The sequence below is a fragment of the Columba livia genome, chromosome 6, assembly GCF_036013475.1.
Source record: "Columba livia isolate bColLiv1 breed racing homer chromosome 6, bColLiv1.pat.W.v2, whole genome shotgun sequence".
Lineage (NCBI taxonomy): Eukaryota > Metazoa > Chordata > Aves > Columbiformes > Columbidae > Columba > Columba livia.
In genome coordinates this window covers 1,815,001-1,842,500 of record NC_088607.1, presented here as the reverse complement: position 1 = coordinate 1,842,500, position 27,500 = coordinate 1,815,001, and the positions used below count along the sequence as shown (strand labels likewise).

General features: G+C 44.2%; 1 protein-coding gene across 2 annotated transcripts in view; it reads left to right on the top strand.

Annotated features, from left to right (window-relative positions):
• Positions 1-27,500, top strand: part of MGMT (O-6-methylguanine-DNA methyltransferase) — a 154,105-nt gene that overhangs the window by 107,921 nt on the left and 18,684 nt on the right. For both annotated transcript variants that reach the window (XM_065066713.1, XM_065066714.1), the window contains exon 4: positions 14,212-14,372. In XM_065066713.1, coding sequence (XP_064922785.1) covers positions 14,212-14,372 — 161 coding nt within the window. The remainder of the gene's footprint in view (positions 1-14,211; positions 14,373-27,500) is intronic.

Below are 27,500 nucleotides of genomic sequence, written 5' to 3'. Positions count from 1 at the left end.
GTTAAATAAACAGGTTTTCATCATTCAGCTGGTTAGGGCTGTCTTGTCAAGGATTTCTTTATTTGTTTTTGTGTGTGTGTTGCGTGTTGTATTAATATAGGTGTTTTCAAAACTAATGTTAGAAACTCTGCAATGGCCATTTAAAGTGTTTTTCTGTCTGCAGATGCAGGAGGGACGGGGGGATGCACAGAGGGGCTTGTGGGTTGGAGCAAAGAGCTGAATTGTATCGTCCTTTATCTCAAGCTGCCGTTTTCAAAGCCAGCGATAGTATTTCTGATTAAAACAACGTTTTTATTCAGTCTGCTTATTGCAGTATTAGCAATCCGAAAAAGTGATTTGCGATAACATACTTTCTTTTTGCTTTTTTGTTTACTGTTAAGGCTTTTATCATTCTGCTCTGGCCAGAAAGCACATTTTAAGAGCTTGGATTCAAAACTACATATGACCTCACTGATTTAAAATACAATTACAATAACTATCCATTTAGTAGGTTTTTTTCTTTTACTTTTGACATATGGTCAATATGCTTATGCCAGTTATTAAAGGTATTATTTTATGGTAAATATTTATCATATCGCATCTGCCGTAGTAAATAGAGACTGATGAGAAGGGATGTTGAGGAATGTTGCTGCTTCTTAAGTTAAATTACTGTAGTGTCTGTACATACGTAAAGGAAAAAAATCCGTCACACTCGATAAGAGAAATTTTTATTATTTATATGGAACAGAACAAACCAATTTACAAGAAAGGCACTTAAGTGGGAAGCTTATTTATTAATGAGTGTAGTACACAAGCTAATGGGGTTGTAATGCAGATGCACCTAAAGCCCGGAGGACGTCGGTCTCCAGGCGCCGCTCACCACTTCAGAGAGAGGGGAGAAGGGGAGAAAGCAGCCTTGGAAATATCTCTGCACAGTTCGAAACGGAGTTATGTGGAGTAGTTTAGTGTGTCTCATCTTGGACGGCTGGTTTGCGAGCGTCCCCTCTGTCCTGCCGCGGGCCCTCGGTGGGGTTCCAGCGCAGGAACGTGCCGCTGTATTTCCCAGATCCCGCTTTGATCTCCTCGGGGGGTTTGGATGGGATTTTAAGGTCACATCGGGCCCGCATCCCGAGGCAGCACCTCTGCACCGAGAAGTCCCGGAGCTCCCGGATCCCTCCGCCATCCAGAGGTTTGCACGAGGGTGGCGCATCAGTGGAGGTGCTGAGGCCAACGTGGTTGGTGAAGGGGAGATTTTGTTTAAATTCCAGTTCCTATCCTCGGTCCTTAACCAGCTGCTTTTGAACTGGCAGTTTATAGACTCTTGTTGTAGTTAATTATAACCGCATTTTTTTTGAAAACGGTATTTTTATTGGTTTTATTGATGTGCCCTGCTGGTTTTCCAGTCCTGTGATTGGGTTCTGCCTGGTTACCCGGGAGAAGGAAAACTTTCCTTCCCGGTTCGGGAGATGCAGGAGCACCCGCAGCAGAGGCGGGCGCCTGGGACCGGTGGTGGTGGGAGCCCCATTCTGCTCCAAAGCTGCCTCAGATACAGCTTTGTGTCTGCTCTGCTTATGTACAATGGGGTGTCACAGAATCATAGGATCGTATTGGTTGGGAGAGACCCTTAGGATCATCAAGTCCAACCATAACCCAACTCTAGCACTAACCCATGTCCATAGGAATCTCATCTAAACACCTTTTAAACCCCTCCAGGGATGGTGACTCCACCACTGCCCTGGGCAGCCTGTTCCAATGCCTGGCAACCCTCTCCATGAAGAATTTTCTCCTAATATCCAATCTAAACCTCTCCTGGCGCAACTTGAGGCTGTTTCCTCTTGTCCTATCGCTTGCTACCTGGGAGAAGAGACCAACACCCTTCATGTTATAACCTCATTTCAGTAGTTGTAGGCAGCAATATGGTGTCCCCTTATTTCGTGTCATCACACAAAACCTCCAACGAGGTGACCCGTGGCACTGCAGTGCCTTGCAAACAAGCAGTACTGCCAAACGTTGATTAAAATGAAGGAAAATACCCCATATTTTTTGTTTTTCCTGCCATTGTATTTCTGGGTTTGAGGCCTAATTGCTAAGAAGTGAAGCAAACTCTTTGTTGGGTGATGCTATTTTAGTAGAGATCCTGCCAATGCATGTAGGAGACAATTCCAAAGCCTGGCAAAAAGCTTTGGAAAGAGTATATTTATTAACTCCGCTGTTTTAATTGGCGTGTATTAGCAGTTTTTCCTGAGCGTCCTGACCTCAGCCTGTGTTGACATGAAACTTTGGATGATGAACACCTCCTAGGAACCCAGATCTTGACAAGTTTCACGATGGTTTCATGTGATGCTGGTGTTTGTTTCTGTGGTTTCTGAATGTTTATACCTGATTTTAAAAAAAATACGGGCAGAAAGTACTTTTCTAATTCTTTCAAGCAGCAGATGGGCAGCGCATCTCCAGTCGTGGCACATCAGGTTGTGTGCACATCTCTGTCCAAGCATCCCATGGGAGATCCTGAGCCCACGGTTGGTCCTACCAGGAGATGCTCAGAGAGCAGGGACTGCATCACAGCTGGGCTGGGAACCCGGTTTGAAAAATGGCCTGATGGCTTGAATTGTTAAGAGGTTCCTGATTTATCTGTATCTTAATTCATTTTAATAGGCCGGAGTATCTGCAGGTGCTGTTGGTTATAATTCTTGGTGCTCGCTTTCATCTGGAACTCTTGCACTAATGCGCGTCAAGGTGGACACCCAAAGTCAGAGCCTGGTTCCGATAATTCAGCCTGAAGTTTTCCTCCTTCAATTTCCCCGTGCACCAGTGGAGATCAGAGACCAGGGCTTTTGCAGTGTAATCTGTATTTTAACTGCCTTAGGTTCTGGGTTTTTTTCCTTTTTTAAAATCCATGCATAATTGGGATTGTATCTTAGATACGTAGAAAAAATGTAAATTCCACTTCAGATACCAGTGAGGAACTGGGTTGTTGCTGTGGGGTCTGCTTTGCAACAGGGGTGGTGGGTTCCTGTCCGAGCTGATGCTGGGAAATAGTGGGGAGAGGGGTGTGAATACCCGAAAGGAGGAGCTGGGTGAGAGGCGGGGGGACCTGGTGTGCGGTTTGAGGGTCCCCCCAGCCGGCCCTGACACAGCTAATTGCCTGCGATAAAACCGACCTCGCAGGTCTGATGGGAGAATTCTTTTATAGAAGGAAAAAAATGTTTTGTAACAATTTCTTGTAAGTGCTAAAATTAACTGACTTTCTTTTAACCTAATTATAGATAGAACTGATGATATCACCTGTGCTTAATGTTGCCTGACATCTCGGGTGAGAGTGTGCTGCTGCTGCTGCTTGGAACTCGGCTGGATTTTTGTTCTAAAGCATTTCATGGGAAGCATCTGCTTAATTGTCGCTGGTTGAGCGTCTCTTGGGCACGCGTTTGATTTCCCCCATTCTCAGTGTAGAACAGGTTGGCCCTCTCCAGTGAGAAGATAGGCAGAAATTGGATTTTTTTTGTCTTTTAGACAGATCTTGCAGTTGTTCTGCTGCCAAAGCCATTGATTTGGGGTCATCTTCTCTGGAGGTGTTCAAGACCTGCCTGGACACATTCCTGTGCAATCTACTCTAGGTGAACCTGCTTTAGCAGGTGGGTTGGACTAGATGATCTCCAGATGTCCCTTCCAACCCCAGCCATCCTGTGATTCTGTGATTTGAAAAAGAAATGTTTGTAAAGAAGGCCATTCTAACACTAGAAATACTGTTGTTCTTCGGATGTGGCCCAGCTGTAGGTCTTTGACAAGTTTCATTCCCAGAGGAGGAACGGGTCTGTCTGGGGAAGGAGGTCTCTGCGGTTTTGGGGCTGAGCACCAAGGTGATACAACCTCACGGTGCTGATGGGCACCAGAATTATCTCCAGTTTTCCTGACCTCTCTGAACAACTTCTGCTAGCACAACATGCAGGATTAAATCTGGAGAGAACAGGAATGAGTGTGGAAAATACATGGTTGGGAGATGGGAAGAAAAGAGCACTCGAGTTGGTGACCAGCACAGAGCTGGAACATGGAATCCGCTGTAAGGTCAGACAACGAGTAGTGGTGAGATGGTCCAAGCAAGGTGAGTTTAGGAGGTGGTCCAGTCCTGTTTAACATCTTTATTGATGATTTAGATGAGGGGATTGAGACCATCATCAGCAAATTTGCTGATGACACCAAGTTGGGAGGGAGTGTCGACCTGCTGGAAGGCAGGAGGGCTCTGCAGAGGGATCTGGATAGACTGGAAAAATGGGCTGATTCCAATGGGATGAAGTTCAATAAGGCCAAATGCCGGGTGCTGCACTTTGGTCACAACAACCCCCTGCAGCGCTCCAGGCTGGGCACAGAGTGGCTGGAGAGCAGTCAGGCAGAAAGGGACCTGGGGGACTAATGGACAGGAAGCTCAACATGAGCCAACAGTGTGCCCAGGTGGCCAAGAAGGCCAATGGGATCCTGTCCTGTATCAAAAACAGCGTGGTCAGCAGGACAAGGGCAGTGATCCTTCCCCTGTGCTCTGCATTGGTGAGGCCACACCTGGAGTATTGTGTTCAGTTCTGGGCCCCTCAGCTCAGGAAAGAGATTGAAGTGCTGGAGCGGGTGCAGAGAAGAGCAACACGACTGGGGAAGGGACTTGAACACAAGCCCTGTGGGGAGAGGGTGAGGGAGCTGGGCTTGTTTAGTCTAGAGAAGAGGAGGCTTAGAGGTGAGCTCAGCACTCTCCAGAACTACCTGAAGGGCAGTTCTAGCCAGGTGGGGATTGGGCTCTTCTCCCAGGCAGTTAGCAATAGGACAAGGGAGCATGGGCTTAAACTCTACCAGGGGAAATTTAGGCTGGATATTAGAAAGAAATTCTTTACAGAGAGAGTGGTCAGGCATTGGAATGGCTGCCCAGGGAGGTAGTGGACTCGCCGTCCCTAGAGGTTTTTAAACTGAGATTGGACATGGCACTTAGTGCCATGATCTAGTAAACGGACTAGAGTTGGACCAAGGGTTGGACTCGATGATCTCTGAGGTCTTTTCCAACCCAGTCGATTCTGTGATTCTGTGATTCTGTGAGGAGGATGGGTGGTGGCCAGGGTAGAAAAAGGGCAGAACATTGAGATTAATGTGAGGAGTGGGAAGGAGGTTGGCATGGACTGGCAACCAGGCAGGGCTTGGGGCATTGAGACACACAGTAGAAGTCTCAGGTGGGTGAAGAACCTTAGTGGTTGTCCTTGCATCTATCAATTTTCTCAGAGATCTTTGTCCATAATGAGTTCCATTTCTCTGAAAACACAATAAATAGGCTCAGGAACACTAAGCGAAGACAACGCATAGTGTTGTTTTCCATGAAGGTGTCTCTGGCGTTCCTGGGAAGGTTTCTCGGTGGCCTCACAGCCACATCCCAGGGCAAGATCTTGTTTGCAATCTGTGTCCCTCTGTATAGGATTCCAATCAAAACTTTAATGGTACAGGGCAGTGAGTAGCATTTAATGACCTTCAGTGCTATCACTTGAGTCTTTGGGGCATTGACATTGATTTTCCTTATCTTGGCATGTGAAGACAGGAGTCTCAGCCCCTTTTCTGACGCGTGTGCAGGAGCGGCCATGGGCTGCATGTCCGTCCTCAGCCAACCGCCCTTCGGTACCCGATCTTCGCATCTTCAATTGCAAGAGAAAAAAGACCAGGCCATTTGGATACCGACGTATTTTACTCAGAGGGGCGTCTGTTTATTTGGAATTTGTATTTGATAGCTAAATTTTAGCGCCGATGCTTCTTATTCAGGCTAAAAGAGAGGTACCGTTTTAATGCAGAATTTCTGGCCGGGCAGATCCGTAAGAATTTGAATCCTCAATAACATAAAAACAGAATGGAGAAAATATTACGAAGGCTGTATGGCAAGGAATAAGTCTTTCTCGGTTCTGAGGTCTTGTGCTCTTCCATAAATGCATTAATTTCCTCTAAATAAGTCTGAAAAGGAGCTGCGGTGGGCTCGTTCAACAGGAGTTGGGGTGTTATTTCTGCTTATTGCAGCTCTCATCCTTTTTTTAATCTCTCGCTGCTATCATACAGACACTTCATTAGTAACAGGCTAAATTAAGCGACGTGAGGGTGTGATTCCCCATGAATTTTAAACCTAAAAAGCTGCTTTGTTCATTGATTCAGTTGTGGGGAAAAAACGCAACACAGACATACGGCTATTTGAACTCTTTATTTGCCACATTTACAATATTAATAACACTGTTTCCAGAAGTTGTCACATCAAGTAAAAGATCTTCATTCCAGACTGTCTTTTGGGGCCAAATTGAGACTGGTTGCATGCATTTAATAAATTGTAGTCTCAAGTAGTCATTTTTGTAAATAATTAGCTTTGGTGAAAGAATAAGTTAGCATATTGTATGCATCTAATGTCGCAAATGTACATACAGCAAACTTTCCTATTAATCAACAGTCAAGCACTGTAAGTTGGGTCTCATACATAATGAATTGTTCTTAAACCTCATGGGTTTCATTGATAGAAAAATAAGAGAAAACACGAGTGTAGTAAGCTTTTGAATAAAATTTAACGAGATTGCTCTGCATCCTGTAATCGTTTTGGAATCATTAGAGACCAGATAATTTATCTGCAGTTTTGGGGTGGCTTTAGCCGTCATCTATCAAAGAAAGACTATTTAAATGACATTTAGGTGCTGATAAAATACGTTTTTATTTAATTTCACAATGAAGGCTTCAGTAAAAATGCCAGCTAAGTCTGTGTTTATTATGTAAAGAATAACGCTGCATGACCGAGTCTCGTTTTAATGTTAATTTTTGTGTTCTAATCGTTACTGATTGTTCCATTTGAAAAGTGACATACCGGCTGTTTCTCTAAGGAAATAATGACTTGGTGAGACAAGCGCATACACGGAGGTGTAGGAAGGGACAGGAAACCTTTGCTTTTCAGACGGGGCGGCTTTTTGTACAAACGTGACCTCACGTGAGTGTTACGTGGAGAGTTGTCTTCAATTCTTTGCTGATAAAATAAGAAAAGACTATTTAAAAAAACTAAAAAGTACATAACCTTTTAAATGGTACTTGTCCCTCATACCTACTTCAGGACAAGAGCTCCCTTTCAGATCCTAGACAAGCAGCAGTGAATTCTCTTGCAAATGTGAAAATTGCCTGTGATTTAGGAGCTCATCACAATTTCCTCTCCACCCACGGGCAGATTCCTTCTCTAAGATCCTGTTCCATAACCATGATGTCAAAAAACTTGGGTTAACCCTGGCATGGCCCCCTCCTGGACATAGGGTAATTTTGATACATTTTGGACCTATTTAAAGCACAGACTAGTAAGAAGTGTCAAAATATGGAGGAGAACAAACAGATGTGTCCCACTGACAGTAACTCTTCCTGCTTACCCCAACCTGGAGATCCTTGTCCAATAGAGATGCTGAGCGTCGTGCTACCCTGTAAATGTGCTTGCAGATTTCCAGGGACAAATGGCATTGTTTTCTGTTACAGGTTTAATTAAAACTTAGTGTCTGTGTCTGCCGGGTAGTTCTGTCTGTTTGTCCTGGTGGTGAATCATGAAGCCATAGGTGCTGGGGAGCAGCACGGGGAGGTTGGGGCTCCCTTTTGGAGATGGGTCGTTGTCTTCTGCTCCATTCTGCCCATCGCGTCTTCTGCAGGCATTGGGTTTGCTGCTTGGTTTTTCTCCTCTGCATTCTTCCCATCTTCCCTCACCTGTTGAACTTGATGACATGGGTTTGAGATGTTGATTGCTCTGCAGGAAGACACCCCAGGCCAGGCTGGACGGGGCTCTGAGCACCCTGAGCTGCTGAAGATGTCCCTGCTCATGGCAGGGGGGCACTGGGGGACCTTTGGATGCCCCTTCCAACCCAAACTGTTCTGTGACTCTGTGATTTGGTGAGATTTTGTGCCTTCTGCATCATGAAGAGCATGGCTGATAATTGGTTTTACAGCATTCTGGTCGTAACAAAATCCAAAAGCCTCTTAATTCGACCAATTTATTTATATTACAATATATAGTGTTTTGTTAATGAAGAAAAGTGCTCATGTTTCTTTGTGCAGGGCACACAATGGAAAAAACCATAGAATGGCGTGCGGTTGAGTGTCCAAATATGTTCACTTTCTACATACCTGAAGATAGCAAAATATTGCACAGCCAGTGATCTCCGGTGCTGTATGTTCCACGGTGTCAAAATACAATTCAGCAGGTAACAGCATACAAAGATTCTTAACTTCTATGAGAAGAGATTGGGAAGTTGTATGTGAGAACATCTATTCCGTACTTTTTTTTTCTATTGATTTTTTATTTTAGGTCCTTGTTCCTGCTGTTATCTGGGCAGAACTGTTGTAGTTATCATAGTAATACAATAACGCGACATCTGAGTCTGCCCACACGTGCCAGTGGCCCTTAGCTGGCTGCAATATGGGAGCAGATGCATAGGGAATTGCGATTTTGGTTTGTGCTGGGGAGCTTTTTAGTTTGCATCTTAACCAAACTGAAATGAAGGGGACTCTTCATTAGCTCAGCACCTGAAGCAGCCTATAAACCTCTTCTGATGCCAGCACTGGATGGTGAGGTTGTTACGGTGGGGGGAAACATTCAGGTGTGTGTGGCTACAACCGTGGAAGTGAGTATTGGACGTTATGTTCTACCAACTGATTATATTTGATGTACACAAATATTTTATAAATATACAAACAAATATATAAATATTATTGCAGGTGCTGATACAACGTTCTCATAATATTTACTCTAGTGAAGCTGCTAGATCTTAGCTTTACCGCAGTGAGCTGTTGTGATTTATTCTCTTTATTTCAAACTGCACAACTCAAGGCCCACCTTGTTGTGTTTCCGTTAAGGTTTACTGAGGACTGACTGAGGCAAAAAGTAGCTCAGAAATTGAATAAATAGTTATAGCAGTTTGGAACACAGCTGCCCGCGGAGGCTCCTCGCAGCGCTTCTCAGGTTTTCATCATGGTTGAGCTATTCAGGATGATTCTGCAGCCAATCTGCTGCTTACATGTTTATCTTGGAAACAGGTAGAAACTTCCAGTTCTTGGCAAGCGTTTGGAAGGAGCCTGTTAAACCGAAACAGGTGGTGGTGCTGCTTTCCTCCCCCTCTGCTAAAAACATCTTTTCCTTCATTTCATCCCATGTGAACATGAGAAGAGATTCGGGAAGACACCTCAGCTGCGTGGATGCGAGAGCCCAGCAGCTGCCTTGGTTTGTTCAGTCTTAAAATATATATATACATTTTAAAATGTCCTAAAACAAGCATGATTTTTTTTCTGTTTGAAGAGTATGTAGATTTAATTAAGCATCACATCGTAAAGCCGTGTAGATGCAGCCGAATATCCATTTACCGTCACCGCAAACTCCAGACACAGCTGACTGACTGCACACATGGTTTTGGCTGGCGCGTTACTACAAACAACGAAGTTTCAGCTTAAGCCAACAAAAAACCCTTAAAACCCTACAGTAATGATCACTTGTTCACCAAGCGAAAATACCAAACCCTCCACTTTGCATTTGGGCAGCACCAAACAAAATTGACTGATGAAAATAGGTGCAATGACAGTCTCCAGGGCAAAAGGAAAGCAGTCCAATTTCTTACACCTTCTGTTTGGTTTCTTGCATTTTTACATGAATATGCTTATTTTCCTATGTAAAAGTACAGAATACATCTTGTTGGATCACAGGTGTAAGACATCAGCTTTCCAGAGGTGAAGCACAGAACAAATGGCCCCTTGGTTGTCACTTCATGTGCTTCTGGCAGCTCGGGGGTCACCGCGGGCAGGGCATCAAAAACAGAGGGTCCCCTTTCTCTTGTTCATTGCTAAAGATTAGGCACGAGTAGTTAATATGACTCTTGGATGGATATTTTTCATTAATGGTGTACAACTAACTTTTTTCCTGTCCGTCTTGTCATTTGAGATGCTCAAAGACCAATGTGTGGAGTAGGGTGTTTGGAAACCTCCCACGGAGCCCAACGCTGAGCGGAGGAATTGCCCGCGAGGGGGGAAATTTCCCCTGATGTAATTTATCTGCTCTCCTTTCCTTCTTATGAATGGTTTGAGACCACTTCTGCCTTGTTTTTTTGAAATGTATGTATGGTTTAGTTGGGCCAAAGCATGCCTTTGAAGCCAGAGAAAATGCTTTAAAAGGCAGCTGGTGTTTTAAGTTGAATTTTTAATGCTGAGGCGGTTTGGAAGGAGAGCTGCTCTGCAGCTTTGGGGAGAGAGAGGGGACGGCGGTGGGGAGGGCCAGGACAAGACACCCATGCATAAGTTATGTTCATTCTTTTTCTTTATTAATGCTGTCAGATTCCCAGGAATAGTTGTTAGCATTTCTAGCCAAGCAAAATTAATATGATGTTTGGTTTTTTTTTTTAACTCGCTGCCAGTTTGAAGCTCTCAGCATATACGTTGGCAAATGAACCTTGTATCCTACAGGAAAAGAGTCGGTGTGTTCTTGGAAAGCAAGGCATTTTTGTGCTGTCTTGACCAAGGTGGCCATGGAGGTGTCAGGGGCTGTGAATGTGTCTGGTGTTGCCATGATGGGAGAACGATCTCATCAAAAACATCTGGAGATGTTCAGCAGTGGCAAGGCACTGTTCTTAAAAGCAGTAATTAAAAATAAATAAAAAGTAAATTAAGACCTGTATCCAAAGAGTCCTGCCAGGGAAGAGCTGGTGGAAGTGAGGAATGTGTCTGTGACGGCAAGCGTGTCCATGCGTTGGGATGGCCAAGCCTTGTTGTGGTCTACAAAGCAGCCACTGGAACCCATGTCTTCTTGAAGACATTGATGGGCCTTGATTCTGTTCCTTACATTAATTAAGGAGCTAATGGCCTGACAGTTGCCTTGAGGCTTCAGGGTGATGCTGATGTGCTGCTTCCCACCTGCTTTGGGGCAGAACACCAGTGGTTTGGTGCCTTGCTGGAGCAGTAGGGTGTTACCACCAGAATGATAGAATGTCAGGGGTTGGAAGGGACCTGGCAAGCTCATCCAGTGCAATCCCCCATGGAGCAGGAACACCCAGATGAGGTTACACAGGAAGGTGTCCAGGCGGGTTGGAATGTCTGCACAGAAGGAGACTCCACAACCCCCTGGGCAGCCTGGGCCAGGCTCTGCCACCCTCACCCCCAACAAGTTGCTTCTCCTCTTTCACTGGAACCTCCTGTGTTCCAGTTTGCACCCATTGCCCCTTGTCCTGTCACTGGTTGTCACCCAGAAGAGCCTGGCTCCATCCTCCTGACACTCCCCCTTTCCATATTGATCCCCAGGAATGAGTCCCCCCTCAGTGTCCTCTTGTCCAGCTCCAGAGCCCCAGCTCCCTCAGCCTTTCCTCACACGGGAGATGCTCCACTCCCTCCAGCATCTTGGTGGCTGCGCTGGACTCTCTCCAGCAGTTCCCTGTCCTGCTGGAACTGAGGGGCCACAGCTGGACACAATATTCCAGGTGTGGTCTCCCCAGGGCAGAGCAGAGGGGCAGGAGAACCTCTCTGACCTACTGACCACCCCCTTCTAACCCACCCCAGGTACCATTGGCTTCCTGGCCACAAGGGCCCAGTGCTGGCTCATGGTCACCCTGCTGTCCCCAGGACCCCCAGGTCCCTTTCCCCTACGCTGCTCTCTAACAGGTCATTCCCAACTTGCACTGGAATGATGGTGCTGGGGTGGTGGGGGCAGAGCCGGGAGCGCGGCTGCTGGGGGCCGTCTGCTGGCAGAGCACCGAGGAGACCGAGTATTTCGTTTTTATGATGATATTACAGTCCAAATCATTTCCAGACTCCCGAGAATGTGAAACAGGATGATGTGAAAAACATAAGGTTCCTGGAGTTTTGAGTGCTTTCGATGCTCTTCTGGATAAATGGAGCAGAAAAGTCTGCCAACTTCTCTTTGAGGTTTCAGAGGCATTATTATATTCTGTAGTTATTATATTGTCGTAGCTCCAACAATCCACAGTAAAACTGAGCCATATTCTGCTGAGTGTTGTACATGTGCAGAATAACGGATTATCTGTGGTGTTGAGAGCTTGGTTTGAGGTCCATGTTGTAGGAATTCACGCAAAAAGTTTACGCACGGATTCTCCTACTGGTTTTTTAGCAAAGAGATTATTAAATAGCCAAGTAACATAAAGTAGACAGCAGGTTTATAGAGCAAATTGATACTACTTTACACACATTGAAAAAAAGAAAAAAAGGAGAATCAAAAGCATTAGTTTGGTAAATAAAGGGAGAAATGTGAAATTGCACTTAATTTCTAGCAAACTGCATCCAAAGTGAGTCTTCGTTTTTGTTCTGTCTCTGCTCCGAGCCATCAACTTGTATTCTGCTGCAACTGGAGCATTTTAGTTTTCCACCTCCGTGTCCCTCCTCTCTCTGCCGCTTTCCGATCAGTAATTACTGGCCTTCAGTTGTTAGCAATTAATCAGAAAATGAATGTGGGCACGTGAAGCCTTTCGGTCTTTTTGCAAAGGCGCATTCTGGCGAAAGCAGACCTGGTGCCTGTGACGCCATTCCTGGTGCATCACAAGTTCCATTTTCTTCAACCTTATTGTGGAAGGGCACTAACAAAGTATTTTCACTCTCATTTGCAGCACGAACAAGCATTCTGGGGAATTTGCTCTTTCCTCATATCCGGGTGGCAGAATCGCTCTGGTTTTCTCTTTTTTCCGTTGTCTCAGGTTCTCATGTGTTTTGATATTTCTACAGTTTTCTCCCTTTCCCCTGCTTTGTGGCACATCCAACCTCTCACCAGAAGACTGTGCAGTTGAGTTTTGGCATTGAGAAATTTCTCGTTCTGGGGCCCAGCTGTATTTCCAGCTGCAATACTCAGGGAACTTTGGGCTGGCTCCTGGTGGTGCTGGCTGTGAGAAGGTCGCTGGCAGGGCTCGTTGCTTTGGCAGTCACCCTTGACGTTGTCTCCTCACCAGTCTTCCCATCGTTTCTCTTGGGTGCGTTGCTAATGGGCTCTGTTTGTTCATCAGGCCCCTGAACCGGGGCTCTGCAGTTCTGAGGGACACCCACCAGTGCCACCAGCACCCAGAGATCACCAACCGCCACCCCCTTTGCTGCACTGAAAGCAAACGGGTCGGGAAACGTGGCTGGGTATTTGCAGGCCCGGTGTTCACGTTTTCCTTGCTCTCAGACACACTTCGCTCTTCCAGAGAAAAAGGAGAAAAAAGTAGCAAGGGAACAAATACATTTTTGTTTGCGGGTGGTTTTTCTTTTCCTGTTTGCTCGCTTTGCTCTTCAGTGTCCTGCAAGCGCGAGCTGCCATTGAAAATCAAATGAATTCTCAATTGCTTCCTTCCAATTCAATAAGTGGAGGAAAGCAGAAACCTGCCACTGTCACTGGAAGGAAGGGGGGCAGAGGAAGGTGCAGGTTCAGCAGCAAGTGGTTTCCTTTCCCCCTTTCCCTGGGGACACGGGACTGTGCCCCTGGGGGACGCGGAGGAGGAGCCTCACCTCCACCATCCCAGAGGCACGAGGATGCCTCGTCTACCATGGGCTTGGCTGGTTTTCGTGCTCCATGACATTTCCCACTTAATGCACAGCATTTTCCCCTCACCAGACTTCTATGGATTTTTTTTTTTACAGGTTTGAGCAGCTTTGCACCGTCATTGCATTTCTAGAGGTGATAAGGATGTGTTTTTGTTACGTCTGTTAGGAATCTTTTCACCTTTATTAGAGCAGACAAAATGATGGAGTCTGACTGCAGACTGAATCATAGAATCACAGAATGGTTTGGGTTGGAAGGGACCTTAGAGATCACCCAGTGTCCCCACTGCCATGAGCAGGGACATCTTCACCAGCTCAGGTTGCTCAGAGCCCCGTCCAGCCTGGCCTGGGATGTCTCCAGGGATGGTTCATCCACCACCTCTCTGGCCAACCTGGGCCAGGCTCTCACCGCCCTCAGGGCAACAATTTCTTCCTTATATCTAATCTAGGTCTCCCTTCTTTCAGTTTAAAGCTGTCACTATGGACCATTGTAAAAAGCCCCTCTCCAGCTTTCCTGTAGGTCCCTTTAGGTACTGGAAGGTGCTATAAGGTCTCCCTGGAGCCTTCTCCAGGCTGGACAAGCCCAACTCTCTGAATGTTTTGAATTTTGGTTGGTTGGTTTTTTTTGCTAAGGTAGCTATTATGACTACTCACAGGTAGATATTACGAGTATTCACTTCTGTAATTTTTTCACTGTAATTTCCCGTTTCTCTCCTGCAGCGGGGCCGAGCCCTGGGCCGCCTGCGAGCTGTGCGGAGGCGCGGAGGAGCTGCCGGAGCCGCTGCGGCAGTGCGCGGCCTGGCTGCGCGCGTACTTCTGCGACCCAGGGAGGACAGCCAGCCTGCCCCTGCCGCCCTTCCACCACCCGCTGCTCCGCCGAGGTCAGTGCCCTGCTCCGCCCGGCCCCTCCCCGCGCCCACGGGCCCTGGTGGGGCCGGCTCCCGTCTCCCGAATTTGGGGTCAGTGCTGATTACAATGATGCCGTTCAGCTCCCCGTGGTTGCTGGCTGAAAGGTTTGGTATGAACACAGCTGAAGGGCAGAAAGCTTTTTGGGAAGCTCGTTATGGACTTAAAATAGCTTTTTTTGGGTGGTTGAGGGTTAGACATAGAATCGTAGAATCATTTTGGCTGGAAGGGACCCTCAAGATCATGGAGTCCAACCATAACCCACCCCTGGCACTGCCCCGTGTCCTGAGAACCTCATGTCCGTCTGTCCAGCCCTCCAGGGATGGTGACTCCAGCACTGCCCTGGGCAGCCTGTTCCAATGCCCCACAGCCCTTTGGGGAAGAAATTGTTCCCCAGATCCAACCTCAACCTCCCTGGGTGCAACTTGAGGCCATTTCCTCTGCTCCTGTCGAGTCCAACTCTGTTCCATGGACGCCTCACCAGTGCCATGGAATCAGTCAAGGATAGGTTGTATAAGTGTTTTGATTCCTCAGAGTTATCATAGATACTATTTGGATTTTTTTCAAGCAAAGAACAAGTATTTTTACAAAGAAGTTATGCTACTCATGTCTTTAGATAAAAACAAGACCTCAGAAAAGTTTCTCCTGACCATTCCCCATTTGCTGGCTGTGTTCCTGAAGACTTGATAACAGAAGTCAATCACTTGAAATGAAGTAGATCTCATTATTTAAAACAAAATCTCAGAAGTCTGCTTTCTGCAGTGCTTTCTGGTCTGTCCACGAATATCATCATTTCCCAGCGAATCAAAGCATCCGTTTCATAGATCTACTTTTTAATTGAAGTAGATTCCATAATAATACAGCACCAGAAAGTCACTAGTATCCTCTACCTGACATGAAGTAAGATAGCCCTGGTTTTGTATAAACTTATATACTTTGTATATAACTTTGTATATAACTTTGTATAAAGTTATATTTACTTTTTCTTCTTTTGTGGTTTTTAAATATGGGTGCATAGGTTTGTATTTTAAGGCACAGGGACTGTACATCAGTACCTGTGTAAAGCAATGGCCACTGTTACCCGTGGAAAGGCTGGGCTGTTTGACAGGAACGCCTCTGCAAGTGATATCTCCAAGAACTCAGCTGTCTGCTGCTAATTACTAGTTTTATTCAAATTCCTATAAATAGCAGGTTTCTTCTTGCTGTCACACTTTCTTATTCTTAATTAGCTAATGGCAGCTGCAAGTAAAACAACAAAATGAGAATGCAGTTGTTGTGCAGCACATTCTGCAGATAACCAGGCTGTTGCTTTTGGGAGGTGGGAGGGTTATGATACATTTTGTGAGCCCTGCACAGCACCTTTGTTTTAATGATGAGCTCTGTACTTTATTCTTCCACGCGATGAACATTTCTCAGTGTGACATCTTTCATAGTCAAATTACAGGGTGGGTACTGAGTAGCTTTAAAACTAAATCATGTATTGTACTGTCTCCCTTTAACTTTGACACAAACATCATTTTTATCAACTACTAAAAGAATTAATGTAGAAGTTTTAGTGAAACCATCCGATGAATGTGTTGGAGAATGAGACCTAGTGACGCTATGATGAATTGCCAAAGTCTTTGTGAAGGTTTGGCCTTCTAGGTGATGAAATTATCGTTGGAAGACTTTTTTATTAGCTGGGATGAAATTAAGACCTGTGTTGAGAAGACTTTAGGATTGGGGTGAACACAAGTGGGCAAAGTTGGATGGGAAATAGTTGGTGCTGCTGCTCCTTCTGTCTTTGAATAGCATCAGGGAAATTCCACTTCTCAGTTATCCACCAGAAGACTACCAAATATTTCAAGCAATGCTTTTGATAATTTTCCTAAATGGATTACTGAATTCCTTTTAGCTTGGATAGTTATAACAAGTGAAGGGTCAAGGTTCTGTTTTATTTAGTTCAGTCATTTGTTCTTCGACTGAGACCAGGTGCGTGTGTTTTATGGGGGGGAGGCACATACGTAATGGAAATGCTAATGAGGAATAAATTGGCTCAAGTCACAGCGATGTGATAGCGTTTCTTTTCTCCTAGTAATATTTTCAGAAAATAGAAAAAAATGGTAGTGGAAGAAACGTGGAAATACATGCCAAAAATTTGAAGAAACTATTTTTTAAAGTTACTTAGTAGAAAGGTAAGGTGAAAAACACATTATAATGGTTTACATTGTACACTTCAATTTATCTGCAAGTCAGAATTACGGTGCTACTAAATTAGAGATTTGGTTATTATATTTATTTACTTTTTCACATTTACATTTGAAAGTGCCTGTTCATTTCTCCAGGCACTTAAAGTGCAGAATAAACATCAGCGAGAGCATGAGGATCCGAAGCCGGGAGGGCGTTTTCTCATCACGCTGGTTCTCTTACATCTCTGTTGATCAGCAGCTCTCCTAGCGAGCCATCAAAACCTTTGGCCCTTCTTTTCTCCCCTTCCCATAAATATGACCACTTTTAGTGTGGTTCTTTGAAATGAGGTGACTTGAGTTCCGTCATCAAGTGCTTTTGTGCTCAGGAGTGACTATTGGATATTTTCTTTCTTTATCAGTGCTTAATATCATTGTTTTTTTCCTGTGGTAGCATCATCCGAGGACAGGAAGGGTTTTGCCTATGCCGAACACATTAAAGAGGTTCCTCATTTAACAAAAAGGTGTAAAGTGCTTTCGGGATGAAGCACTTCTCAATTCATGGTCCATTTTCTGCCTGTACTTTTGTGCCAGCTATTAGGACGTGATTCCTTTTGGAGAGAAAAACAGTGACAATCAACTTTGAGACAACAAAAGCAGAGAGATTTGCAGGTTCAGAAGGCAAAGGTATTTTACCGCTCGGTGGTAAGGTTTGAATCTGGTGGTGTAGCACACACAGCAGAAGTTTGAAGCTGGTTTCCCGACACCTCCAGGAGTTCTTGGCTTACTGGCTCTCCAGTTTGCCGTATGCACCCAATACTGTTTTTAAAATGTAGTTGAAAAACTGGAGTTTTCAACAGTTTGTGTCACAGCCTGTGCTCAATGTAGAATTTCATCGAGCAAAGAAAAAGTTGGTTTTTCCCACTTCTCTGCAGCATAACTTCAAGGTGTTGCACCTTGGAAAAACACTGAACATTTATAATGGAAAGGGATTAGTTAGTCTTAAGGTGTCATGATCATTAGCCCTCTTTATTTGAAGAAAATTGACCCTATTATTGTTTTGAAGCCTCTGCATGAGTTTGTTGATTTGTGGGTCTGTGCAGTGGAAAAGGCAATGTTAAAATGGGCCGGCTGTGAATTTCCTGACTTTTCTCCGATAGTACTTTATAACGGCGGTGCTGCGGTTGCACAACGCGCTGCAGGGCTGGACGTTGGTGCAGGAGGGTTGTGTGTTCGCAGACCAGATGGCTCATTAGTGCAATGGGAGCAGAGGAAATTGGAGAGTTTCTCTTTGCCTTGTGACGAGCAGCAGCCCCTGGCTCTGCTCTGCGTGCCACAGCGCCGTCCTCACCCATGGAGTCCTTTCACATTGCAAAAAGCACGCTTTTATATGCTCGGGTCTGGAATTCCTCAGTTGGCTCCTTGTACCGGGGGCGTAGACCTGACACAAAGCTGGGCCTTAGGGCTCAGTCACAGAATCCCAGAGTGTCAGGGATCAGAAGGGACCTGGAAAGCTCATCCAGTGCAATCCCCCCATGGAGCAGGAACACCCAGATGAGGTTACACAGGAAGGTGTCCAGGCGGGTTGGAATGTCTGCACAGAAGGAGACTCCACAACCCCCCTGGGCAGCCTGGGCCAGGCTCTGCCACCCTCACCGGGAAGAAGTTTCTTCTCAAATTTAAGTGGAACATCTTGTGTTCCAATTTGTACCCATAACTCCTCGTCTTGTCACTGGTTGTCACCAGAAGAGCCTGGCTCCATCCTCCTGACACTCCCCCTTTCTATCTTGATCCCCAGGAATGAGTCCCCCCTCAGTGTCCTCTTGTCCAGCTCCAGAGCCCCAGCTCCCTCAGCCTTTCCTCACACGGGAGATGCTCCACTCCCTGCAGCATCTTGGTGGCTGCGCTGGACTCTCTCCAGCAGTTCCCTGTCCTGCTGGAACTGAGGGGCCACAACTGGACACAATATTCCAGGTGTGGTCTCCCCAGGGCAGAGCAGAGGGGCAGGAGAACCTCTCTGACCTACTGACCACCCCCTTCTAACCCACCCCAGGTACCATTGGCTTCCTGGCCACAAGGGCCCAGTGCTGGCTCATGGTCACCCTGCTGTCCCCAGCACCCCCAGGTCCCTTTCCCCTACACTGCTCTCTAATAGGTCATTCCCCAACTTATACTGGAACCTGGGGTCCAGCTCAATCTCCCTATTTCTTCCAATAAGCTGTGATTTATGCCAGGAATGAGGGCTCTGCAGGTCTGCGAGCATCTCGGTGTCACTTTGCAAACCAAAGGCAGAGAAAAGCTGCGCAAAAAGGTGAAGGAGGAACAACCTGAGGATGGAGATGAGAGGTGAACTTTGCCAGCCATATTAGCAGTTGAGGTTTCCCGTGCATAATGGATGTTACTCATCCAAGAAGAGATATTGATGAAAAACCTCATACATAATGGGAGCTGAGAGGCTTCAAAGAAACAGGTAGTACCTCCGTGCTCCCTGCAAGATGCTCCATACCCAGGCCTGTAATCAATAATTACCCTGTGATTTCCTGGGAGCCTTCTCCTCCAGAAACTCAAAGTCCCTGCCAGAGGATTGCAAAGCACTCCATAAAATGCCAATTTTGGGCTGAAAACGCTATTCACTTGATGTGGAGTTGGACTCGGCCTTGGTTCCCGCGTCCCATGCTCACCTGGGTGCTGAGGGCACTGTTGGATCCCTCCAGAAAGCACCTGTGCCGAAAATCCGTCACTTAATTGCGTTCGGATTGCTCCTTCACCTTCCTGCCCGTGGGGCACAGGAGCATCTCTTTGTTTTATTGCTTTTGCACTTTTTTTATTTAAAAATCGGCAGCAAATTAAGAATGAAAAGCAGATTTTGTGCGTTCTGGCTGCAACTTGGCAAAAGCCAAAGTTTGGTTGGTTGGTTTTCCTCTGGTTGGAATGCTCAAATCACAGGCTTTCTGGAGCTTGTGGGGCTGTTAATTTGCTGACTTCTGAGGCTGCAAATTTGGTATCCCATGAATTTTTATGTTTAAAAAAAGTGGTTTTAATGTCTATGCTGCTCGCTTTAATTGCAGTGCGCAGTATAACCTCAAAGTAAATTTTTCTCACATCCAAAGACTTTTACAATATGTAAAGACTCTTTGAATAAGAAAAGGATTTTTGGTATTAAGATGAATACAGATCTATTTTTCCCTTTAAAAAATCATGAAAATCATTGACTCTGTTGCAATAAGTCCTGGTAAAGCTGGAAAGTTTGCAGCTCCAGGTGCGAGTTTATGGATGGCAACTCTGTGCTCACATTCAGTAGGAAAGAAGTAGTTGGTAAAAACATCATTCTTTAAAGCATTAGAGTGAGTAAAGGACTTTTCAGGAGCTGCAGAAGCAGAGGGGGAAGGTCTGAGGCTCGAAGGGGAGAAAGTGTGGAAGAAATGGCTGAGAGTAGCAGGAGGACGCTCGGGTGTCGGGTCGGTCCCCAGGTCGCTGCGTGGTTTGTTTTATATAATGGAAAAATGTGCAACGCTATGTTTGGGTGATTTGCAGCCTTGAGGAGACTGGGAGAAAACGGGAGTTAAGGGTGGGGAATGGAAAGGATGAATTTGGCTTTTGAACTATTTCGCTGAGCTCTAGGTAAATTAGGTCGTTAGTAGAAACTATAAGCATTAAGTACATCTTAAACTTAAGAGCTTTCTGCTCACTCCTAGAATGATGTTAGCAAGACAGTAAATGCTAAAGCGAATGAAATCTTCACAATTTTAGTGTCTTTATTAACATGTAATTCTTAAAGTGATTGCCTATGGATATGAGAGATATCTATAGAGACATATATATGTCAGTCCTATGTAGTTTTAACTTTCTTCAGTCCTGTACATGACTTATAGCTTCTTTTTGCCCTTTTAAAATAAATTGTACCTGTGCTTAAATGATTTTTTAATACAATTTAGTATACATAAATACATATGCAGTATCAAAACTGTGCTAGGTGGCTGGAGCTCACTGGGATGACTTGCAGCCAAATAGGGTGCTAAAGCAAGACAAGTGGGTTTGGGTTTGTCTGGAGCTTCTCTAAATACATATTGCCATGCTGCAGGTACATACGTGTACAGGAGCAACGTATTCACTTAGTGCCATGGTGATTTTTTATTCGGAAGTGTTGTAAATGCCATATTCAGAGCAGATCCATCCTCAATAGGAAAAGCGGCAAACTCAGCCTACACAAAGACCTCCACTGGTCCCAGTGTCGTCTCTCCATGTTGACCTTATTTCCAGCAAAAAGGCAAAATTCATTAAACTTAAGCTGGGAAAGTATAAACCTACCACTGTCACCAAATTACATCCGTATTTTGCAGAATCACATTGTGCTGTTGGGTAACGTGCTGAGGAGGCGGCAAATCTTGCCCTTTCCTGGACGAATGCAAAATGTCATTCTTGCCGTTTATTTATGCAACGATTTGTGAAATTCTCTCAATTTTGTAGTAGAGATTCAATTCGCTAAAGAAAAAAAGAATTGAGAAATGTTCCTGACTTTCCATTTTTCATTCCTGCAGCTTCATCAGACATGCAAATACATTGCTGGTTAGGCTCTTAGAAAATATTCTTTTAAAGTAATGTGGAATAATCTGCTCGCAAACGTTAGTACTTCACATATCTGGACATGGCAGATTCAAGTGCAAAGAGATGACAAGCTTTCGCATTTCTGTCTGCCAACACAAAATTCAAATTCCGGAGACTGGCACCTTCTTTTATTACCGTTTCGTGTGCGAAGAGTTTTGCTAAGCAGAAAGTCACTGTTTTGCTAGACTTTTAATGGATTTTTACAATCCAATACTTGCCTACGTTTTATTTCAAACAGAAATCAATCCTCTCCAACCTTCAAAGATGAGAACAACAAAATCCAAAAGGAACCCAGTCTCAAATTCTTGCTCCAGCCCGGTCGGCCCATCGCTTTGTATCAACTATTTGTATATAAAAACAAAACTCAACAACAACAGCAGCATTCTGGAGGGAGGTAATTACAAAATGCCTGACCCAGTTGCTCTTGAATTCGGAGCTAAACTCCCATCATTTTCAGTGGAAGCTTGTGTGGGTTTAAGTCTATGTTAAGAATTACTCTTAATTTGAGTTTACTGCTTATAGGGTGAATTGTCTATATACATATAAGCTGTTTCTGACAATTCTCAGACCCTACAAGGTGCAAATGTTGTTTTTGCCACTGTCCCTGGCCAAGCGATGTGGGTGCTCGGTGGGTTTTTGGTGGAGCCTTATGGAGTAACCACGGCCCAAGGTGGGACCTTGGAAACCCTCTGAGTCTGAAGAACAGCCAAAAGGTCACTTAGTAAAAACATGCATTGTATTTTCCGTAGGATAATCCTTTTTTGTCAGTGTTCTTTACATTAATTACAAATAGGTCACAGTCAGATTAAAGGAGTGTTATCTAAATAGTTTACTTTTTGGGTAAGGGTGGGTAGAAGATCCACAGCTCATGTTCACCACATAAGGCCAAAACCTTCCTTGCTCTTGGAGAATTTGGGGATATTGGAGCAAGTTGTGACTCTGAAATAGCCGCAGAGACGCGTGAATATTGAAATTGCTCCCAAACCAGGCTTTGTTTCTGGAGGGGAAGGTTTGTGTTTAGTGTCATGCTTTTTCGTATGAATTCGCTGCCCTCTGATCAGGATGGCCCTGATGGGATGTGAGAAGATGGAAGTGCAATATCTGAGATATATAGAGATACATATGTATACACACACACACATATATATCTTTGCTATGCCTGTGACATCCCGGTTGGACCAAAGTCAGGATGATTTCACTGTAATCCGCAGCTGTAAAACCTGCTTCTTTATATAAGTCGCTATTTTCAAAATTGGATCCTTCCTCCCTCCATGAAACAAAAGGAAGAAGTTGACCACGATATAAGAAATACCTTGGCCAACCTGGTAACTTTTGGCATTACTGCTTGTATATGTGATTCAGATAAAAAGGTAAGAATTGATGGTAGAATAAAAGAAATAGCGATGTGGGACAGGGGTTTCTTGTATCCAGAGCCATGTGTTCACCATGTTCGCTCAGAGCCCCAGACCTCGGCCACCTGCTCGCATGGTGGACCTGTGAGGAATAAGTTTAATTTAATTCATTTTTCCTTTGATTTGTTTGCTTGGTTGGCACACGTGCAGCCCCACGTAACCTTTGCACCCCTACTTAATAAAAACCCATATAATCAAGATGAAAGGATTTTATAAATATAGCCCCCGCGCCTATTTTATTAATGAACTTTCATCCAAGTTTACTTAATTCTTCTTATTGATGGGAAATATCGTCGATACTCATATACCCGTTCGGTATTTCAAAGGTAATGTGTTTAATGTGATTGCTACTATGACGATCACCTTGTTTCTAAATACCATTGTTAGTTTTTTTCAGGAAATGAAAATGTAGTGGCATTTACAAAGGCCTGTAAGGGGATAGATACATAGATAAACTCATCTGGGGATAAGCCATTTTCTAATCTGGATACTTTGCTGCTGCTTGACCCCAGGGTGCCCCTTTCTGACCTATTTCCAGGACGTTTTGCTGTATCTCCTTTCAGAGTTTGTGGCCGTGGGAGCTGACCAGTATATTCTGGGAAAAAAACAGCGACTTCTTAACTGCAAAAACATACTTTTCACTAGAAATTTGCATCCCACACTCCTCTCGGAATAAAATATGCAAGAACCAACATAAATGGCATACTCTTTTTTTTTTCTTTCTTTTTTTTTTCCCCATGAATTGGGCCTTTGATGATCAAGAGGAGTCAGTGTTAAAGGACATCCCTAGAAGGCTGTAGAAATTGTTCCTATTTATGACAAATGTAAAATAGTACAAATCTAGCTGAATGTGATGGTGTCATTAGTTTGTGAATCGCATCCTTGAAAATAACTGTGGAGGAGCCAAATCGGTTTAAAAGAAGATAACAAAATGGTTTAAGCTACTTAGGTTGAATGCCAATTATATTTTAATATTCAACTGAGCATATTTTACTAAGAAAAAAGGCAGCGTCGACGCATGCATAACTCATTGGCAGCGTCGACCAGCTGTGCCACTCTTCTCTTCGAATCACTTTGTGCATTTTAGTAGCATGGTAATTTAGTAGAGAACTACCTGAGTGATGGCATTTTCAATGAGCAGGTAATCTACAGAGAATTTTTATATGGTTATGAGTTCTGTGCTTCAGCCTGGCAACACAAAAATACATCAAGACCAATTACGGTATCAACTTTCAGCGTGATACCCTTGCCACGCAAGTGCATGTATTTCTGCCCCAGGCATTTCAAATTGCATCTAATTTGAAATCTTTGGGGTTTTAATTAAATTTCAGAATATATGGAATTCTTCATTAGTACCTGCTCTGAATAGCAGATTATACTTCTCGCAGTCTCTCGTTAAAGAAGTAGGCTGTGGTAAATAGCATGTTCAAGAACTGATCATTTGTGGTGCCTGGATATTGGGAACAGAAATAGTGAAATGCAAAATAATATCAAAAAGATTATTAGTCCAGAGAGGGACTCTTGATTTGTATTTTAATGGAATTTTACATTTCTCTTAATGATTTGCAAATTGTCCTCTGATTATAAGATGCATTAAGCTTTTCATTTTAATGGAGAGACACAGCCATTAGCAGAGATTTTTTTCTGTCTTCTTTTTAGAGTGCTTCCCTGCAGCAGATAAATATTGAAACCATTAACACCTTTTGATGTACTTTAGAGTGCTGCAGCTTGGGCCAGTACATGAATGAACGTGGCCTTTTATATCTTAGCACTTTGCTTGAAGCTCCTCGTTGTCGTTATGTGGGTGAACAATGACCGAAGCCATACATTTGCAGGCAAGCAATAAAATTGTGTGTATTTCCCTATAACGAACGTTCCAAACGTTTCGGGGAACATCATTCATATTTCATGGAAAATGGAAGAGTAAAGGCAACAGAAGTCAAGATCTGAAATGCAGATTTGGGGGGCTCTGACCTTAACTCTGACCACGCTTTAAGGGAGGGGGATCGCGGCGTCTCTCCGAGAGGGTTTGTTACGGATTCGCACACAACTTCTCGGTGGGGAAGTACACAGGCGTGTTCTTTGTTGCAGACACCAGAATATATGTTTGTCAATCTGAAAGTCAAATTTCCTCCTCGCTTTCAGCTTAGCGTGAACCTTTAACGTTGTATAAACACGTCTGTGCCTGTTCTGATTTCACTGGGTTTGGCGGAGGGTCGGGATGAGGAAACAGACGCTTTTTCGTGGCAGGTTGCGAAGCGTGAGAAGTATTTTCCTGATAATACAGATTATGTAAAATAGCAGGGCTGTTAGGTCAGGTAAACGTCTATTTATTTACCTCACTAACTTATTAAAGTCCCTGTAATATTTTTGAGATGCTTTGGAAAAGTGTATCATTCATTCAGAGGTGCAGGACAGGGTGCGTTTAAGCATCTGTGCTCATTTCCCCAACCCCACCTGCTTCTCACACCCCAAATATTAATTAATAATAACCCCGGCATCCTTCTCTGCCTTTTGGAGACTTTCCTCTCCACTTTCTCCAACAACTTCCTCCAAAAACAGTGGTTACGTTAGGGCTGCCCATTAATTTAGCAGACTCTCATCTCCGATAAACCATCAGAGGTCACTGATAGGACTTCTCCTCTGTTTGCTTCCAGGATGTCTGTTTAAATAATATGAATCTCGGGAATTCAAATTTGCAGTTCGTTTAGCCGAGCGCTGTGTGCCGTGGCACCGGTATCAGCCAAGAGCCTGAGTGACTTCATGAGATCACACTTGGTGTCTTCGCGGTTGTTGTGCCGACTGCTTAGCCTTAAAAATGAAAGAAAAAGAGAAAACAAAAAAGCCAAAACCAAAGCAAACGAACAAAAATTCTACCTTTGAGGTCGGCGCCAGAAAATTGTAGGAATTAATTGCGCTGCTTTCATATGTGCCTTGAAAAAATGTGGCATCATTTGTGAATTAGTGTTTGTGAAGTGCTCTGTAAGTGTTTAGCTTCACACGTTAGATATTTTTAATTCAATAATAAATTAATACAAACTAAAAAGAAAATCGGTGCTTTGATACTGACTTAATTTGTATGCAGTAAGCAAATAGTTATGTTTTATTACAGTTAAGCGATTTAATGAATATTATTTTTAACTTGCATCTTTACAAAGAAACTTACAGAAACCTAAACAAATTGCTATTCATATTATAGACAAATGAAGTTCTCGTACTCTCTTTACGTAGCAGAGCACATTTGCGTTGCATGTGTTATAGACGTGTTATAGATGTGTTATATCTGTGTAGATATAAACCATCATTCTGAAAGTGGTGTTTCCAAGAGGTACACGATTAATTTCTCCAAAATAACCTGGTTTAGTGTTGCCCCGTTTCATGGGTGGATGTAGAATGGGTGAGTCCTCGTGGACTAGGATGTGGTACACGGTGTAGTAGCCTAAGAGGGGAAGTGTGTCTGTGTCTGCAAGACGATATAACAAATTCCAGTTTGCAGAATCAATTGTACACAAGATCATATCAAAATCCATGGATTTATTCCCATTTACATCACAGGAGCATCTTGGAGCCCTGAGATGATGAAATCTTATAGGAGGTATGGATGAAGGTCAGAGCCCACGGCTTCACGTTGACTCTGTGGTGGTTCTGGGTTATGTGTGTGAATGGAGGGCTGGGGGGATTTGAGCTCCTCCTTTGGGCTTCTCGCTTGATTTCTCCAAAGCTGCCCAACTTGTAGGTCAGCAGCACTCCCAGGTTTAGTTTTAAACCTCATGATCCCGAGCCAAGACCTCAAACCAAAGGTTGTGATGAGTTGGAGATATTGATGTTAGTAAACCTAATTAATAGCTATAAATTGGAAATCTTGCTTTATCAACACCTGCGAGTGAATCCTTTTTCTTCACCTTATATTTTGAGCTCATTAATACCAGAATGACACTTCCAGCATATCCGTAAATGTCCTGGAGTTTTCTGCAGAGTCTCCGTGCCCATTCCAGTCTAAGCATGGCCAGACGGTCCTGCCTACCCTTCTGAAACCCCAGCGTGATTAGGAAACTACATCTTCTCTGATTTATTTAGGAACCATGGGCAGGTTTGTGGGTCTCATTAGCAGGACAAGTGAGAAGAGCTGGATCATAGCAGCAGCTGGGAGGCTGCGTTTTTGTTGAGTTCCAGCAAGGCAGACTGAGGTAAATTGAATTTAATGTTTTTAAACAAAACTTCTTTGTCTGGAGAAGGAGGAGCAACCTTCACAGGCTTCATCAGCTGTGGCACTTTCACCAGACAATAACAAGAACTCCAAGAAATGGGGAAAATAAAGGGTTGAGGTGGGACCAGAAGTTCCGCTTAAGCTCACACCTGCAGTAATTTCTGAGTTGGGGTCTCTTGTCACACGTGGCCCTTCGGTGGGATTGTTGTTGCCGTGTGACAGCAGAGCTCAGTCTGCAGGTGGCAGCTGATGAGGAGAATTCCAAAGACACGCAGGTAAAGTTTGTGGTGAGCACCAGCTCTGACAAACGAAATAGAGACAAGTCCCTCATTTCTTTCTATCTCAAATGGAAAAATACAAATCTAATTTTCTGGCCCAGTCACTTAGAAATCGCAGCCCAGCTGGTGCATCTTCTCTCTGGAAGGGCTATTCTTCGTCCTTTCCGGAACAGAAGAGAGTGTTGTATGGCATTAAATAATGATAAAATATGAAACAATTACCTGAGGTTGAAGTGAATGAGATAGTCGTTGGTGTTTCTCAGTTGCTTTGATTTGCGTGTCTCTTGTATTATGTTTATGGTAGTTCTTTCGTGTACTAAAAGTATTCATGAAGCTATTTTTACGTTTTTGCAGTTATTCCCTGCTCCTAAAACTGATAGATTTGAAACAAAACAAAACCATTCTCTCCTAGAGTGAGATTTTGAACGGGAAGTGC